Raw genomic sequence first — 16740 nt, 5'->3', positions numbered from 1 at the left:
TTTTTAGTGCTATGAAGAAAATACTTTTTTTCTTTTTTACACTAAGAATAAGTTTTTTTTCAAAACAGAGTACAAATACAAACACTCATATACACATATGTACACTCAATCCATAAACGCATGTGCGTATAATCTACATTTGACAAAGTCATCACACACGAGTCTCGCTATCAGTGGCCACATCACTTATAACTAAAAGAATAATTAGCCATAAAAGTAAGCACTGCTGCTGAGCTGAAGATTCTAACCTAGGTTAGCGCTTCTGGATGGCAGGAAAAAAATTACTTTTTTTATTCTCCATGAAATTTTTTTCCTTCAGATGTTCCATAGAGAAAAATGTTCCACAAATTAGAAAAAGAAGCTCCATTTGGAGAAAAAAAGTTTGGGTCTCACTTAGGATGTGCAACAAGATGACTTCTAGTAGCCTTTGTGATCTACAACATCCCCTAATATTTCTTTTATTCTTGGATTTACTTTTCTGCAAAAAAAACTATATTATTAGACATTTCCAACATGTTGACTTGACTTGGAACGATATTTTGATTTAAGCATCCACCTATCCATCGAAATGTGTCAATTAAGTATTCTATCTTCTATTGCTGGATGTTGGCGGCGACAGTGATACACCTGACATTAGGCAAAGTTAGACTAAATATGAATCGCTCTGTTGAAAGATGCCAAGTGTGCTTTGACTGTGGCATAGTACCCAAAGTTAAACTTTCACCTTAATTTGTTTTTATAGTATTATTTTATTATGTTACGAACTACAAATCAATGGCCATGTGAACTTTTCCCCTTGGGTTCTTCACCGTATTTGAACTACAACTTCTGTCCTCTAGCATTGCTTTATGATTTCATTAATTCACATCCAGAGTGTGAAGCGCAACTGCCACAACTTTGCTTGCCTCGCTCTGCGCAATTGCAGTTAGCCTCGCGCTCGATCCAACAAACACAAAGTGACCTCCATGCCTGGAAACAAGCAGCTTCTACCTGTATGCTTCCTCCTGGTGGGCCTCAACCTTGTAGCCCTCGCCGCCGGTGATGATCACCAGCTCGTGTACTCCGGCTTCGCCAGCAGCAACCTCATCCTCGATGGCGCAGCTACCGTCACGGGGAGCGGCCTCCTCGAGCTCACCAACGGCACGCTCCGGCTCAAAGGCCATGCCATCTATCCCACGCCGCTGCGCTTCCGCGACACGTCCAACAACAGTAGCGCGGCGAGGTCCTTCTCCACCTCCTTCGTGTTCGGCATCCTCTCCGCCTACCCCGACGTGAGCGCCAACGGCATCGCGTTCTTCGTCGCGGCGAGCAAGGACTTCTCGGGGGCGATGGCAGCGCAGTACCTCGGCCTCCTCAACGGCAGCAACAACGGCAACACCACCAACCGCGTCTTCGCGGTCGAGCTCGACACCATGCAGAACAACGAGTTCAGGGACATCAGCGACAACCACGTCGGGATCGACATCAACAGCCTCATCTCGGTGGACTCTACCAACGCCGGCTACCACGACGACGGCAACGGCGACTTCCACGGTCTGACGCTGATCAGCCACGAGGCGATGCAGGTGTGGGTGGACTACGACGGCCAGACCAAGAAGATCAACGTGACCCTGGCTCCCCTCAAGATGGGCAAACCTGTCAGGCCGCTGCTCTCGGCAACACACGACCTCTCAACGGTGATCCCCGACATGGCATACATTGGCTTCTCATCGTCCACAGGATTGGTCAACTCCAGACACTATGTTCTTGGATGGAGCTTTGCCATGGATGGGCCTGCGCCAGCCATCGACATCACCAAGCTGCCCAGGCTACCCCGTGAGTTCCCAAAACCAAGATCCAAGGTCATGGAAATCATCCTACCAATAGCCACAGCTGCAGTGGTCCTCTTTCTGGGAGCGGTTCTTGTTCTACTTAGGCGAAGGCAGCTAAGGTACAGTGAACTGAGGGAAGATTGGGAAGTTGAGTTCGGACCGCATCGGTTCTCCTACAAGGATTTGTTCCGGGCCACAGAAGGGTTCAAGAACAAGAATCTGTTGGGAGTAGGAGGGTTTGGGAAAGTGTACAGGGGAGTTCTTCGTGTGTCTAAATGTGAGATCGCCGTGAAGAGGGTGTCACACAACTCGAAGCAGCACATGAAGGAATTTGTTGCTGAGATTGTTAGCATCGGGCGCATGCAACATCCTAACCTTGTTCAGTTACTCGGTTATTGCCGCCGGAAAGGTGAACTGCTTCTGGTATATGAGTACATGTCGAATGGGAGCCTGGACAAGTATTTGTATTGCCGAGAGAGCAAGGCTACTCTAAATTGGGTACAGAGGCTTGGTATCATCAAAGGCATCGCATCCGGCTTGATCTACCTCCATGAGGAATGGGAAAAGGTTGTCGTCCACCGGGACATCAAGGCGAGCAATGTGCTACTTGACAGTGGTATGAATGGTCGATTAGGAGACTTTGGGCTTGCCATGTTGTATGACCACAGTGACAACCCGCAAACCTCGCATGTTGTTGGCACCATAGGATACCTTGCCCCTGAGCTTGGGCGCACCAGTAAGGCGACCACTCTGACCGATATATTTGCCTTTGGCACATTCGTCCTTGAGGTCATTTGTGGTCAAAAGCCTATCATGCATGATTCGGAAGACAACCAACTCATGTTGGTCGATTGGGTGGTCGAGCATTGGAAACAAACATCGCTAATTGGTACGGTGGATGCCAAGCTCCAAGGTGACTACAATGTTGATGAGGCATGCATAGCACTAAAGGTAGGGTTGTTATGCTCTCACCCCTTTCCTGAAGCAAGGCCCAGTATGCGGCAAGTCCTGCAATACCTGAACGGTGAATTGGCAGTGCCAGAGCTGGTTCCAGCACATCTAAGCTTCCAAATGCTGACATTGATGCAGACTGACGGGTTCGACTCATATATCATGTCGTATCCTTCATCAGTCGATAGCATTTCCAACCTTGTGCAAGAAAGATAAGAAGCATTTCCAACCTTGTGTTAGTGGTTTTGATATGCACCTTTATGTTGTGTATCTTACCTAGTTGCCTACAAACATGCTTTTGTTTTGTGTTAGTTGCTTTATAGCTATGATGGTAATAAGAAAGAAAGTTGCATCATTCTAGCGAGAGCCACAAGCTGATCTCCTGCTATCAAGTTTGATTTCAAATTCTTTGATGTTATGAGTTAAAAATTTTCAAGTGTGTTTCTAGGATCGAAAATAATTCAATGTTGGCTAAAAAATTTGTCGATGTCATATCTTGAATTTCTTTTATGGTACAATATGATTTTTTTAAAAAACAGCCGGCAGGAGCTTTGTCCGACATATATTAAACTAGGAGCTCAAACACTAACAAAACCAAGAAAACAAAAGGAAAAATGAGACAACAGCAGCAAAAGAAGCCCAAGATCTCTCAAGGCACGATATATAGGATTAAATTGTTCATATTATCCTATGATTTTCTTGTAATTATTCTGAATAGCATACGTGGACTGATGCGACACCTTTGTTATTTCAAACATAGGAACCGAAAATTCTTTGGCTGCAAACCGTGCCTAGTATATTATCATAAAAAGAAAGAGAAGCATGCCTTGTGTGAGATGGCAAACATCAGCTCTCACTGTCAGCGCGTGACCAGGGATGAACATGTTGCAGCTGCAGTAGGCAACCTAATTTCACAACTGCATCAGTATTATATTTAATGACACCTGTATAGATGATTGGGACATTTAATTCAGTCCAAACATGAGAGCTGGTTATGATAGTCTTCAGCACTTGAGTGAACTCCTGGTATGATACTCCTCGATACTTCTTTTATGATGTAAAAACCTTCTGATCTCGATGCAAACATATATTAAATCACAACGCTTGCACCAACACAAAGCTAGCTAAAACCTCAATACAAATGATTTTTAACATGCTACATGTTGTAAAATGTTTTTCCTCCTCTTGTAGCTTGACAGGCATCCTAATTAGGGTCTGTTTGGATCCACCTAACTAAAATTTAGCTAGCTAAAATTTTAAAACCAAATTTTAGACAGCTAGGATTTCTCCCAGCTATGGGGTGTCTGGATCCTTCAACTAAAATTTAGCTGGCTTTAGCTATAGCTAAACTTTAGCTAGTCTTTTAGCCGGACCGTATGGATCACTAGCAGCCAAATTTAGCCGGCTAAAGTTTTGGTGGATCCAAACAGACCTTTAGTGTAGCCAATCATACACAATTAATCTTCTTTAAGGTGTAATCTTGGCGGTTAGCTTATGGCAGATAACTCTGGGTGACTTTGACTGACTTGATTGGTCATTCCCTGTTGCCTTCTCCGGCCGGCCGGTCGTCCACGTTCCCTCCGATTTTCAAACATGCATGCGTGCCGGCTAATGTGTTCACCAGTTCACACTCGATAGCTACCTGTGGTTGAAATTTTTGACTTGGATGACAGTACCTTAATTTGTTCGATTGCCCAAATAATTTTTTAGCAGTATGCTATCATCTCAATCAAATAAAATTAGTCTGCTTTGGAATCTTCTTTGCCTCTAGCTCCCGAGAACCAACAGCACTCAGTATACTACACCATAGAGAGAAGCACTCAGTCGCATGAATGGTAGGACACATGCTCTGCCATCTACTCCCCATCCTCTTCCTTGGCCATGGCCTTCTTGGATCCTTAGTTGCCGGCGGCAGCGACGGCGACCAATTCGTCTACACCGGCTTCACCGGCGCAGACCTCACCCTCGACGGCAGCGCCACGGTCACCGCGACCGGCCTCCTCGAGCTCACCAACGGCACGACCCACCAGAAAGGCCACGCCTTCCACCCGGCTCCCCTGCGCCTCCGCGGGTCCCCGAACGGCACGGTGCAGTCCTTCTCGGTGGCCTTCGTCTTCGGCATCGTCTCCAGCTACCTCGACTTCAGCACCCACGGCTTGGCCCTTGTCGTCGCGCCGGGCAGCAGGAGCCTGTCCAGCGCGCTGACGGACCAGTACATGGGGCTCACCAACGCCCAGGACGGCGGCAAAGCGACCAACCACATGTTCGCCGTCGAGCTCGACACCGTGCAGAACCTCGAGTTCCACGACATCAACGCCAACCATGTCGGCATCGACATCAACAGCCTCAGCTCCGTGATATCCAATGACGCAGGCTACTACCAGGACAAGAACGGCAGCTTCCAAAATTTAAGCCTCATTAGCCGTGAAGCTATGCAGGTTTGGGTGGACTACGATGGAGTGACCATGCAGATCGACGTGACCATTGCTCCCCTTGCAACGGTGAAACCCGAGAAGCCATTGCTCTCTTGCATCTACAACCTGTCAACCGTGCTAGTAGAGCCGTCGTATATCGGCTTCTCATCGGCAACCGGACCGGGGAATTCACGGCACTACGTTCTCGGTTGGAGCTTTGGGATGAACAGACCTGCTCCAGTGATCGACGTCACCAAGTTGCCGAAGCTTCCCCAACTGGGCTCCAAGCCTCGCTCAAAAGTGTTGGAGATAACCCTGCCAATTGCAAGTGCAGCACTCGTTCTCACACTGGGCACTGTCTTGATTCTACTTGTGCGAAGGCGGTTGCGGTACACCGAGCTGCGGGAAGACTGGGAGAGCGAGTTCGGACCGCATCGGTTCGCGTACAAAGATCTGTTCCATGCCACAGAAGGGTTTAAGGACAAGCATTTGCTTGGTGCAGGAGGCTTTGGCATGGTATACAGGGGAGAGCTTCAAAAGTCCAGAGTGGAAGTTGCTGTGAAGAAGGTGTCCCATGGGTCGAAGCAAGGGATGAGAGAGTTCATCGCCGAGATTGTGAGCATCGGCCGCATCAGGCACCGTAACCTCGTGCAGCTACTTGGCTATTGCCGCCGAAAAGATGAGCTCATTCTGGTGTATGACTACATGTCCAATGGTAGCCTCGACAAGTACCTGTACACCGAAGAAGAAGATGACCCAACCTTGGATTGGGCTCAAAGGTTTCGTATCATCAAAGGTGTCGCTTCCGGCTTACACTACCTGCACGAGAGGTGGGAGAAAGTCGTCGTCCACCGCGACATCAAGACTAGCAATGTGCTGCTCGACAAAGAAATGAATGGGCGGCTAGGCGACTTTGGCCTCGCAAAGTTGTACGACCATGGCGCCAACCCACAAACCACTCGTGTGGTCGGCACCACGGGGTACCTAGCGCCGGAGCTGGTGCGGACGGGCAAGGCGACCCCTCTAGTCGATGTTTTCGCCTTCGGCACGTTCTTGCTCGAGGTCACATGTGGGCAGCGACCTATCAAGCAAGACGAGCAAGGCAACCAGTTCTTGCTGGTCGACTGGGTGCTCCAGCACTGGCACGGTGAATCGCTCCTGGAGGCTGTGGACCCACGGCTGCGAGGCGAGTACAACTCCGGCGAGGTGCGGCTTGTGCTTCAGATGGGATTGCTGTGTGCGCACCCGTCGGCCGCTGCAAGGCCCAGCATGCAGCAAGTCCTGCAGTATCTTGACGGGGAGACGCCATTCCCGGAGATGACGCGAGCAGACCTGAGCTTCAACATGCTAGCTCTCCTGCAAAGGAAAGGGTTAAACGTCATGTCATGCCCGTGCTCGTCGACGATGATGAGCAGCGTGGGCACCATATCCGACCTATCAGGAGGAAGATGACGCGAATGCTGTTTGACTTTGTTACTACTAAGACATCATGGCTGTTGCTTGAATCCTTGCTCTTCCTTTTAGACTCTGGAGTATTTGTTAAATATAGGTCACTTCAGTTCTCATATATTTTTATACTCTCAAGTGCTCAACCTCCTTGTTCCGGGAGAAGAGAGAGGGATGGTGGTGGGCAAACCGCTCTGGGCCGCATCCTTGAGTTTGGGCCAAATACAGGCCTCCACTAACTTTTTAGTTAGCCACCAGCTGACGGCCCAAACGGCTCCGCAGGCTCTTCAAGAAAAAAGCAGGCTCCCGGTCGTACACGATACGCCCGCCGGTCGCCGGAAGACCTGACGTCCTGACCCGCGCCGCCACGGTGAGCGTCGAACGCTGCCAGGGCGACGCCGGCGTCGAGAGCCTGGCCTTAGTAGCGGTGCCGGCGAGGGTGAAGTTGCCGGCGGGAGCGGGTAGGGGACAGGGATGGCGGGGCGCTGGTTCGCGCTTGAGGTTTAGAGACTCCGAGCGCTCGGGACGCAGGGACGCAGGGTAGTGGAGAGCTGGAGCCGATCGTGGGGTTGCGTTCTGCGCTTCCGGCGGGGATGGAAGGTGGCGCCCGGCGGCGCGAGCGCAGGAGGAGGAGACGACGAGGGGAGAACCAAGAGACAGCCAGGGAGCACGTCGTTAAATTCCAGTCCAATCCAGGGTTCTATTTGCATATATTCGGATCGCGATTACTAATCGGATAATCGCGATCCGAATTAGGGGTAATTGAAAAAAAATCGGAGGGAGGGTTTTGCAAATAAACTGGACCGGCCACATCCCTCTTGGCGAGGCCGCGCTGCTGCCGGCGAACCTCGCTGGTCCCGCTGCTAAGCATCCTGCCCCATCTCCGCCAAGTTCAAACGTCGAGCCTCTGTCTCCAGCTGCATCAGGACTTCAGCAATCACTGCCGTAGGATGGCGTTGTCCTGGAGGGAGAGGAAGACGAGCTCGGCCAAATGCTCGCCGTCGCCCCGCAAGAACCGGCCAAGGTAGAGCTGCTGGCCGAGTAAAGTTGCTCCGCTCGTTGGAGAAGCTCTACTGCGGAGTCGAGACCCTGAGGTAGAGCTGCTGGCCGAGGTGCTGCTGGTCCCAGATCGCTGACCTCAGGCTGCACATCCCCTGGTTGTCCAGTAACACCAGGGTCGCCGACCAGCCAATGTCCAGTTCACTTTCATCAGTACAATGTTCAGTGAAGAGAGTTGGAATGGAATGCTCAACGATTGATTCATCTGAACAGACTGTTGCATATACATGTGCGTGAGCCATGAGCTGCTAACTAAGCTCCTAGATTCTAGCTAACGTGCATACAGAGGCCGGGAGAATAGCTCCAGGGCGTTACAATGGAGAACGGTCAGGATGACCGTGTCATCTGTTTCTACATTCAGGATTCCAATGTTCAGTTCAGTTCATTTTCCTGGATACAATGTTCAGGATTCAGAGCTATTTATTAAAGCAATCTGGTTCCATCTTGATTTTGGCGGCGGCGGCGGCGACGACGACGACCGTCGAGGCTGGCGGCCGCCACCTCCTGTTGCTTCGCTACATATCCACGCTTCCAGATCCCTTTCTCTGAGGATGGCTTAGCTTCTGCCGCGTGCTCGTCTGGAGATCCATCCAATGTGCCTAATTACGCATCAAATCATATCCTGGCTAGCTCTGCTCACTAAGATCTCGAGACGTACGTGATTGCACTCTCTGTTGCCATGCCGTTGCCGGCAGCACTGTCCATGAGCAGTGATCGATAGCTAGCCCCATCAGATCAGACACCGTCCAGCTTGCGCCGCCATGACCTAATCAGACCACATAGCTAATGGCACCTGACACAAGATAATCCGCCACAAAAACAGTAGTAAGAAAGCCGATGGTTGTTGCCGATTGCTGAAAGATCTCGCCTTGACAGCGCGCAGTCAATCAGCAAGCATATTTGTGGTGCTCCGACACGACGGCCCGTCCAACTCCCCTCCATTTCTGTCCAGCTTTGGCCCCTCGATGGATATGCACGGCTTGCCTTGCCGTGCCTGCCGGTCACAGCAGGCACCTCACTCACCCTCAACTTGCCCGTAGCTTTCTGCTGTTCGATCGGGCACGCGCGTACGATGAACGGCGACTCGCCAGCGAACGGGCAGCATCTAATCTTTATCTGGATACTGCCGGTGCCAATCTCGCAGCTCTGTCCCCGTGAGGTTAACTTTAGCTTCAGATGTGTCTTTTTACAGTGTGTTTCAACCGTCAGTTGTTGGGGAACACACGAGCTTTCAACAGTGCAGGAATAGATCGTAGGGGATCCTTTTACAGTTTCCAGTCCTGATCATGGAACGCATTTGCGTCGATGCTCTTGTCGATCCATGACGGTTGGAACATGCTTGTCCATTGTAGGCAGGGACTGCACTAGCTCCTGTGTTACTGTCACCAAGTACAGCTGGTCCTGTCGTAGGTGAAGCAGCAGTAACCGAGGCAGCCAGTACAGCACCCACTGCTTCTTGATAACGAGATGGATGCATATCTGCCGAGATCAGATGTTCAGATTGATCGTTAGGTCGATGGGCACTGCGACAGTGGAATGATTCTCTTCTCTGGGCAATACGCTGCAATCATGCCAGTGATTGCTGGGAGGGGATTTCAGAGAAGGGGCACTGTTCCTGGGGCACTGTTCAATCTGGTTGCAGAGGTACTGCCATGCATGAACATGTAACATGTTCCCTCCCTTGTTAGACTTCAGAGGCTACTACCTTTTCAAATCTGTTTGCCCCATGCCTCCTTGCCGAAAAGGATAAACAGCTTTTAACAGCGGGGCCGGTTTATCTCTTATGTTTGATTTTTTTTACGCATTGGAATATTATGTTTGCAACTTTGGTAAGCACATCTAATCTGACGAAGAAATAAAGACCATAACTTGCCTGAACGTTATCATATCAACAAGACAGACTGGCCATTTAAAACTGCATCCACGAATTCGTGGATCATAAAATTTCATCAAATATTTGAAGGACGGATGTGAGATAATCTGCAGTTCATTTTAACCCTCTGTCATCAGCTGAAGTAGAAGCCATGTCTTTCTGATTCAGACAGGCCAACCTGAACATGTTTCACCAATCTGAATCGTACAATCATACAAATACGCGACTGCCTAATTAACTACCAGGGTACTTGCATGGACATTCAAGTTCAAAATACACCTAAATTACAAGCCGTCAAGCGGAAATTAACAATATTACAGGAGAACTACAAGCCATAAACACTAGTGCGAGCCCTTGGGAATCAGCGGAAACGGTAACAAAAAATTCCATAACAATGTCCTCGCATTGCAACGCATCCTGGTATACAGAAATATTCCGACGATCTGATCAAATGGTCTGCTGCAATTCACGAACCGAGGCGGTACATGCCATCAGCCATGAATGGGCCATCCATGTAGAGCGCAGCGGCGTTCTGTGGGTGAAAGCCTTCCATCATCACGAACGGCATGTCCTCCGAGGGCTTCCAGTGCCGTTTCCTCTGGTTGATGAACCAGTTGTTGATCTGCTTCTGGTCTAGGCCAGTCGACTCTGCGAGTGCAATCTTCTCCGTCTCCTACTCACAACATCAACATAGGGTTAGTAAAAATGTGATGTAGCTTTAGTTTATGATTCTATTCTATTTCAAAATTTAAATGAGGAAGGTACTACTGTCATAGTTATACATATGAGCTTCATGATATCGGAGTTATCTTACTGAAGGGTAAGGCCACTTGTAGTGCAGCTCCCACCAGTGTAACAGCTTCTGCCTGGCCTCCTTTGGGAGCTTCCCTTTCTTCTTTTTCTTGGAGAACTCTTGCCTGAGGCTGCTCAAGTAGCCACTGTATTTCTTCAGGAGCTGGTACTTGAGCTCCTTATCCTCCGCTCGTGGATCAATCTCAGGTGGCTCATTCTCAAGGCCACTTGGATCCATGTCATCTTCAGAAGAACCAACCCCTTCTGATTTACCATCTGCAGACAAAACTAGTTATGGTAAGGCCACATGTTTTGTCAGTAAGAGTTTTATTCTGTCCAAAGTTCAAAGTATTTCAGTTTCGACCATGCTGGATGGCTACCCATCAAGTGGACACATCAGAAAGCCCATGACTGTGTAAAGAATTCTATCTGTTTTGGAATGCAGGGGTAGGTCAAACAGTGGAACTTAGAACAGCAGTCGTGTGGCTACAGTCACAATTAGTAGAATATAGCCAATGCAAGTGGTAAGATAATGGATTTTTAACATATAATTGGAAGCCTAAAATAAACAAAAACAAATGAATTGAAAAATGCAAAGACCACTACTTTGTCGCTTGTCAGGTGGAAGTGGAACCAATATGAACATGCTCAATCTCATTACAAGATACACTACTTAAAAATCACAAACCTCATCACTAATTTGTTGTAGGAAAACTAAAAAGGGAAAACTCAGAAAGCTATATGGGAGCAAATTAAAATAGCAAGGACTAGTAAAAAAAACTCAACAATAGCAAAACTTTTATCCAAACATTTTGCATGAAACTTGGCTCAAGGAAAAATTGTTCTGATTTAGGTCAAAAACATCATAGAGATAAATAAATGAATATATAAATAAATAAAAGGCAGCTTTTATTAGTTAAAAACAGAAAGGTATTGGAGCGAGAATGTATCATGATCAAGAAGAGGAATACTTAGGAAACAGAATTGGAAAAAATAAAAGAAATGAGACAATATCATTTACCATACAACAAGAATCATTACATTGTTGCATGTATAAATCATTATCCGTGACTAGTATTCACATCTGCAGTGTTTGTGAATAATGATGATGAAAAATAAATAAAGATGTATATATACGGCCATAACTTCAGTTCAGATGGTCGGGGAAAATAGTGGATCCGCCATTAATAACAAAGGGTACAGTCAAAAGTCTCACAGAAACTATTGGCCAGGCGAGGCGGATGGAATCATACGAATACCTATAATCTACATGATCTTGAAGTAAGAAAGGTCGTGCATCCTTTTTCCATAAGTTATATCACGAATAAGAAAAGAAATATTTACAGAAAAAAGAACCCATGTGATTGTTCAACAGGCATGGAGTACAAGAATATTCCTGTAGGTTTTGTAGAATTAACTGTGGCTCTGCCACACATTTTCTCAACATTCATGGTCTTCTATATACGAGTCTCAATGTTTTCTAAATGCTTGCGCCAAAAAATGTTTTCTAAATGCAACACGATAATTATAAAATCTGAGTTAGCATTAACATTTTTTATACATGTATAGGCCAACAGAGAAATAACATGGGCAGTACCTATCCACCAATTAAATGAGTTCACATAAACTATTAGCATTTTATTTCAGAATTGAGATGAGTGAGGAGCATGTCATAATAAGAGATAGAGAACATGGCTTCTTATCCTCTGATAAAATGGAAGCAAAACTTTGTTTATTATCCTCTGAAAAATGAGGCATATATGCTTTATCGGCATTCTTAAGCTATTTATTAGATGTTAATCCCAATAAAAAAAGGTAATGCTAGATGCTCTCTTGCTAATTTTGTGGCATGGGTCAGGATGACCAATAGCTTCACGCTTCACGAAACACACAAACAATTATTTAGCATAACTGGTTTAGAACATGGAATGATTCAGGGCTTGGGATCAGAAGACAAATACTTGCATTTTTTAACAGAACAGCTAATACATGGTCTAGTGGATGAGTGGAAATGATCAATCGTGAGAGCCCAACACTACATTCATATAGAAATGACCCTCCACGTGGGTATGGAATTTTTCAGTCACAGCAACAGCAACTTTCCAACATTTGCATAAAGTGAAACATTTGTAGCATCAGCATGCATTAGATAAAGAATCTGAGTTCTACTGTTTTATTGGTAACTGGTAAGATGAAAAGAAATGGTGTAAAAGCTGACACTTCATGGAAGATTTGGGACATTCTGATTCCAGTATCTAAATAGTGACTACATGAATCTGAACAGAAGATTTACTTGGCCATGCGCCCTAAGCTCTTTTTAATCAATCTTTAATAATTACTGGGCTCTAGCTAGATATCTGGATTGGTCACATGAAAATAATCTTGATTCACTTTGCTGTTGAAAAGATTGAGCAAAATCAAATCATCACCTGCTAGGAGCTTTTTAAAAAAAACATACTATTGTAACAAGAAATAGCCAAAGCTGTATTTGGCAACGGAATGTCTATATACTCTAAAGAGAGAACCTAGCTCACAGTCCGTAACACCAACTATACAAAGCTAATTGACCTAAACAAGCTCCAGCACTGTTTGATTCACTACCTTGATTCATGGATCAAATGCAGAAATCCTAGACCGAATACAAACAAAACCTACACTAGACTACATTTCCCTGTACAAATTCGCGTGAAAACTAAATCACCAATGGCCGACGCAATAGAACTTATTTCAGAGTTGGGGATTCACTCACAGCTGGAGATTTCTGTTGTTGCAAATATCTGAACTTGTACAGCAACCATACAAAACGCCTAGGTCAGCTTGGCTGTGCTCCACATACAGCTCAGCACAGCCATGTACAACGCGCACAGTAGCGTAGAACAGTGCCACAGATCTGCCCCAGCCGCAGACAGTGTAGGACCTTGTTCTACACATATCTGCACACGCACTGTAGCTGCACTCCAACTTCAAAACAGGCCGGCAGCACCCCCCGGAAGACACGAACGGCGCCCATTACACACGCTTGTGCTGTGCTGCTGCAGCTACTGCAAACCCAACACGATTGCGTACGTTCGTCCAGGCCGGGGCAGAGTACTGCTGCTAAATAATGTCGCTACAGTGGTAGCATAGCAGGTATGTTGCCCATGACACCATTTCCCAATGCATCTCTGATCTCTCCCTAAACTAGAGGCTAGAGCTGCAAGAAAAGAAGAGACGGGAGAGATGGTAGCTGCTGGCTCCTACACAAGAAGGCAATGATTTGAAGCTGCATCTACAGAGATGTGCATATGGTTTTGGATGAGACATATGGATTCGCTTGCCTTGGAACCCTAACACAAGCAAGCTTCCCGTCACTTGTCAATTGTCATGTACCAGTAGTCCATTAGCTGAGAGCTTAGCCCAGCTTGTGCTGGATCCATCAGGTAATAAGATAATCCGAGCAGGCACCATCATCAGAGCTAGCGCTGAATAAACAATGGCGAGGAACGAGAGGAGGAGGCCCCGCCATGCGACACGGCTCCTCACTGTGCCCTCAATGCCAACCAAAAGCTAGATTACGTGCGGCTTTATGATTAACCCTCGACTAATCCCCTCGCTAATTTTTTTATCACTAGTGCATGCAGAGGCTTGCCTTCTGATTCGTCTCTCCTACTTCTGATTAGTTAACTATTTAATAATCTAAGGATTAAAGTAATCCACCGAGAAGAGAGGCAAGTTAGGTGAGGCAGGCCAGGCTAGCTCACAATGGCAATGATCCAGAGCATTCAGCCCCGCTATCCAGAACAGCCATTCCCAATGCGGTAAGCCGATGGCACATATGGTAATAAAAAAAACATGAGGCCGTCGTACGACCATGTACGAGAGAACGAAGAAGCTGTTGCGGCAGCTGTTTTTTTTCTCATTACCGGCGAGCGAGAGGCGCGCGGCGGAGGAGCCGCCGACGGCGGCGCCGGCGATGGATTCCAGCTGCGCCTCCACCCGCTTGAGGAACTCCATGGCCTCGTCGATCGGCCGGGTCAGCTCCTCCCGGTACTTCACCAGCATGTTGCAGTAGGCCTCCTGCGCCATGGAATCGTAAGCATCGGCGGGAGGAATCAAACAAGATTATCACGCGGGTTAGTGCTGCAAATTGTAACGGAAATTAAGGGCGAGATTTACCATGAACTGGTCGAGCTCCGGGTCGCGCGGCTCGTGCCGGCCCGGCGGCCGCGCGTCCAACTTCGCCGCCATGGCCGTCAGCCTCTCCAGCACGTCCGGCGGCGCGCCCACCTGCGGCGAATCGCGGCGCGTCATTTCATAGCCACACAGGTGACAGGCGGCATAGAATAGATTAGAACACGGCATCAAATTAAGCAAATCTTCCTTGCTTGGCATATCGAGGAAAAAGCTGCGATTTTGACGTCCCGTGATGTGCGCAAGCAAGCAAGCAAGCGGCTGAAGGCGCCTACTTTTTGGCAGTCGAGGTAGGCGGCGAGGAGCGCCGAGTACTGCGGGTGCGCCACGATCTTGGCCTTGATGGCCTCGGCCTCCGCCGACGAGATCTCGGCCGCGTGCCTGCCGTACGGCGACTGCGACGACGAGGGCCCGGCCGCCTGGTGCAGGAGCGCGAGCGGCGCGCCGTAGTACGCGACGCCGGCCGGGGCCGCCCCCGCGGCCGCCGCCGTGGACAGCGGCAGCTGCAGGAAGGAGGAGGAGGACGCCGCCGCTTTGGCGGAGTTGGAGCCCCCGCTGCTGCTCCCTCCGGCCCCGAGATTCCCGAAGCCGTGATCCATGGAAGATACACGCCGAACCCTAGCGACCCAGGAGAGAGAAATCGATCGCGCGTGTACGCAGCTCGATCAGGAAGAGCGGGTAGCTTCTCTCCCTCCCTCTACGGAGCACTAATGGCGGCGGCCGTGGAGAGTACCCACTGTTGAAGGAGGAGGAGAGAGAGGGGGCGGGGCGGCTAGATATTAATGGGGCGGCGGAGTGGGGAGTGGGGAGAAGGGGAGGGAAAGGTGTGCGCGCAGCGCGGGCGCCTGTGTGTGTGGATGGCTGGTGGCGATCCCTTTTCTCGCGTCAAATCTCACTGGAGAAGAGGGCCGCCCGGGGAGTAGCTACTGGAGAGAGACTAGAGCTGGTGGTGGTGCCGTTGGCGGAGACGGAAGCGCCTCCATGGGCACTGTCACATGCTACTCCATGGCTAGGTTAACTAGCTCATCAAAAGATAACAATAATCCTGAGTGAAGTGAACATTTTTTTTCAAGAAGAATCACGTACGTAGTATATTTGCTATATATATGCAAGGCATAGCTAGGGTTGCGCCGGCCGGAACTAGTGGGTGCACCTGTCCCGTTGTTGCCAATTGTTGAGTATTTCCTGTCCATGAATTTATATAGGCATCAGTTTGTTGAGTGGACTTTACATGTGTGCGATTTGTTGGCCGTGGTGTGTAACTCCTTTTATTATTTTCTTTTTTACCGGAGAGGAATGCATGCGATCGATGTTATTTCTTGTAAACCTAGCCAGCTTTTTGCCTGGGAGCTGGGACCTCCTGTTGGTGTCTTTGGAATTTTAGGGGAGATGGGCCTTTGAGGTGTGAGTTGTTGCGTCCGGGTCATGTCATTGGCCGGGGAGTGAGACCAGCCGGGAGACCGGGACAAATCACAGGACATATACTCGCACGTGTCGCAGTTTACCTCTCGTCCGTGTCGACGAGCTGCGTTGCGTCGTTGTGTGCTGCCTGTGCACCGGCTCCTTCTCTTTTTCACCTCCGGGAAAAAGATGAAAAGATGGATTCTCTTGGGAAAGTAAAATGCGTTCTCATTGACATATCCCTCCGGCCCTTCCCATACCCCACCTTTTTTTCACCTGTCCCATGTTCTTCCTTTAACCTTCACCACCCTACCGTTCTCTTTCTTCTACCTGATTTTTTCTTTCTTTTTAGTGTGAACGAATAATGTAGTTTTCCTGCTTTGTGTTAGAAAGTAAATTTCTTTTGGAATAACTTTTTACAAGGAGGTACGTATAAACCCATTGTTGAAATTCTGGTACAGTTTCAAATAGACTATTTTTCACCTAGTGTTAATAAATCGTGATTGTATATTTATTGTCGAGTACAATATTTCCTTTAGAGCTGGAAAAATTGTACATATTGGTTTTATCATTCTATTTAATAGGGTTGTAACTGGTCATTTCACATTTAAAACTAGCAACTCTTTTTGCAAATACAATATAGATGCAGATGCTTATACACGTATACACTTAATTCTATTAATATAGGCATGTACACTCTACGGAGGATAGATCGAAAGATTTTGAGATTGACGAAGGCACCAGTAAAACCTTACTAACTATCACCGGATGAAATTGCCACATATACACAAGGGCACCAAACATAGGGATTGATCCCTAGTGA

The 16740-nt window shown here is 48.0% G+C and overlaps 2 protein-coding genes across 2 annotated transcripts; one reads left to right on the top strand and one right to left on the bottom strand.

Annotated features, from left to right (window-relative positions):
* Positions 1 to 965: 965 nt before the first annotated feature.
* On the top strand, positions 966 to 6722 carry LOC112882257. Its single transcript, XM_025947269.1, is given in 2 exon segments — positions 966 to 3029; positions 4436 to 6722. Coding segments are annotated over 2 exon segments (4257 nt in total). The 3' UTR covers positions 6629 to 6722.
* Positions 6723 to 9713: 2991 nt separating this feature from the next.
* On the bottom strand, positions 9714 to 15247 carry LOC112882256 (homeobox protein rough sheath 1-like). The gene is made up of 5 exons (XM_025947268.1): positions 14792 to 15247; positions 14502 to 14612; positions 14249 to 14402; positions 10369 to 10622; positions 9714 to 10227 (listed from the first exon to the last, which is right to left on the bottom strand). The coding sequence occupies exons 1-5, from the start codon at positions 15113 to 15115 to the stop codon at positions 10021 to 10023; spliced, it is 1050 nt and encodes a 349-aa protein (XP_025803053.1). The 5' UTR covers positions 15116 to 15247; the 3' UTR covers positions 9714 to 10020.
* Between the last annotated feature and the right edge of the window lie 1493 nt (positions 15248 to 16740).

The sequence above is a fragment of the Panicum hallii genome, chromosome 2 (assembly GCF_002211085.1).
Source record: "Panicum hallii strain FIL2 chromosome 2, PHallii_v3.1, whole genome shotgun sequence".
Taxonomy (NCBI): domain Eukaryota; kingdom Viridiplantae; phylum Streptophyta; class Magnoliopsida; order Poales; family Poaceae; genus Panicum; species Panicum hallii.
This window is presented reverse-complemented; position numbering and strand designations above follow the sequence as displayed.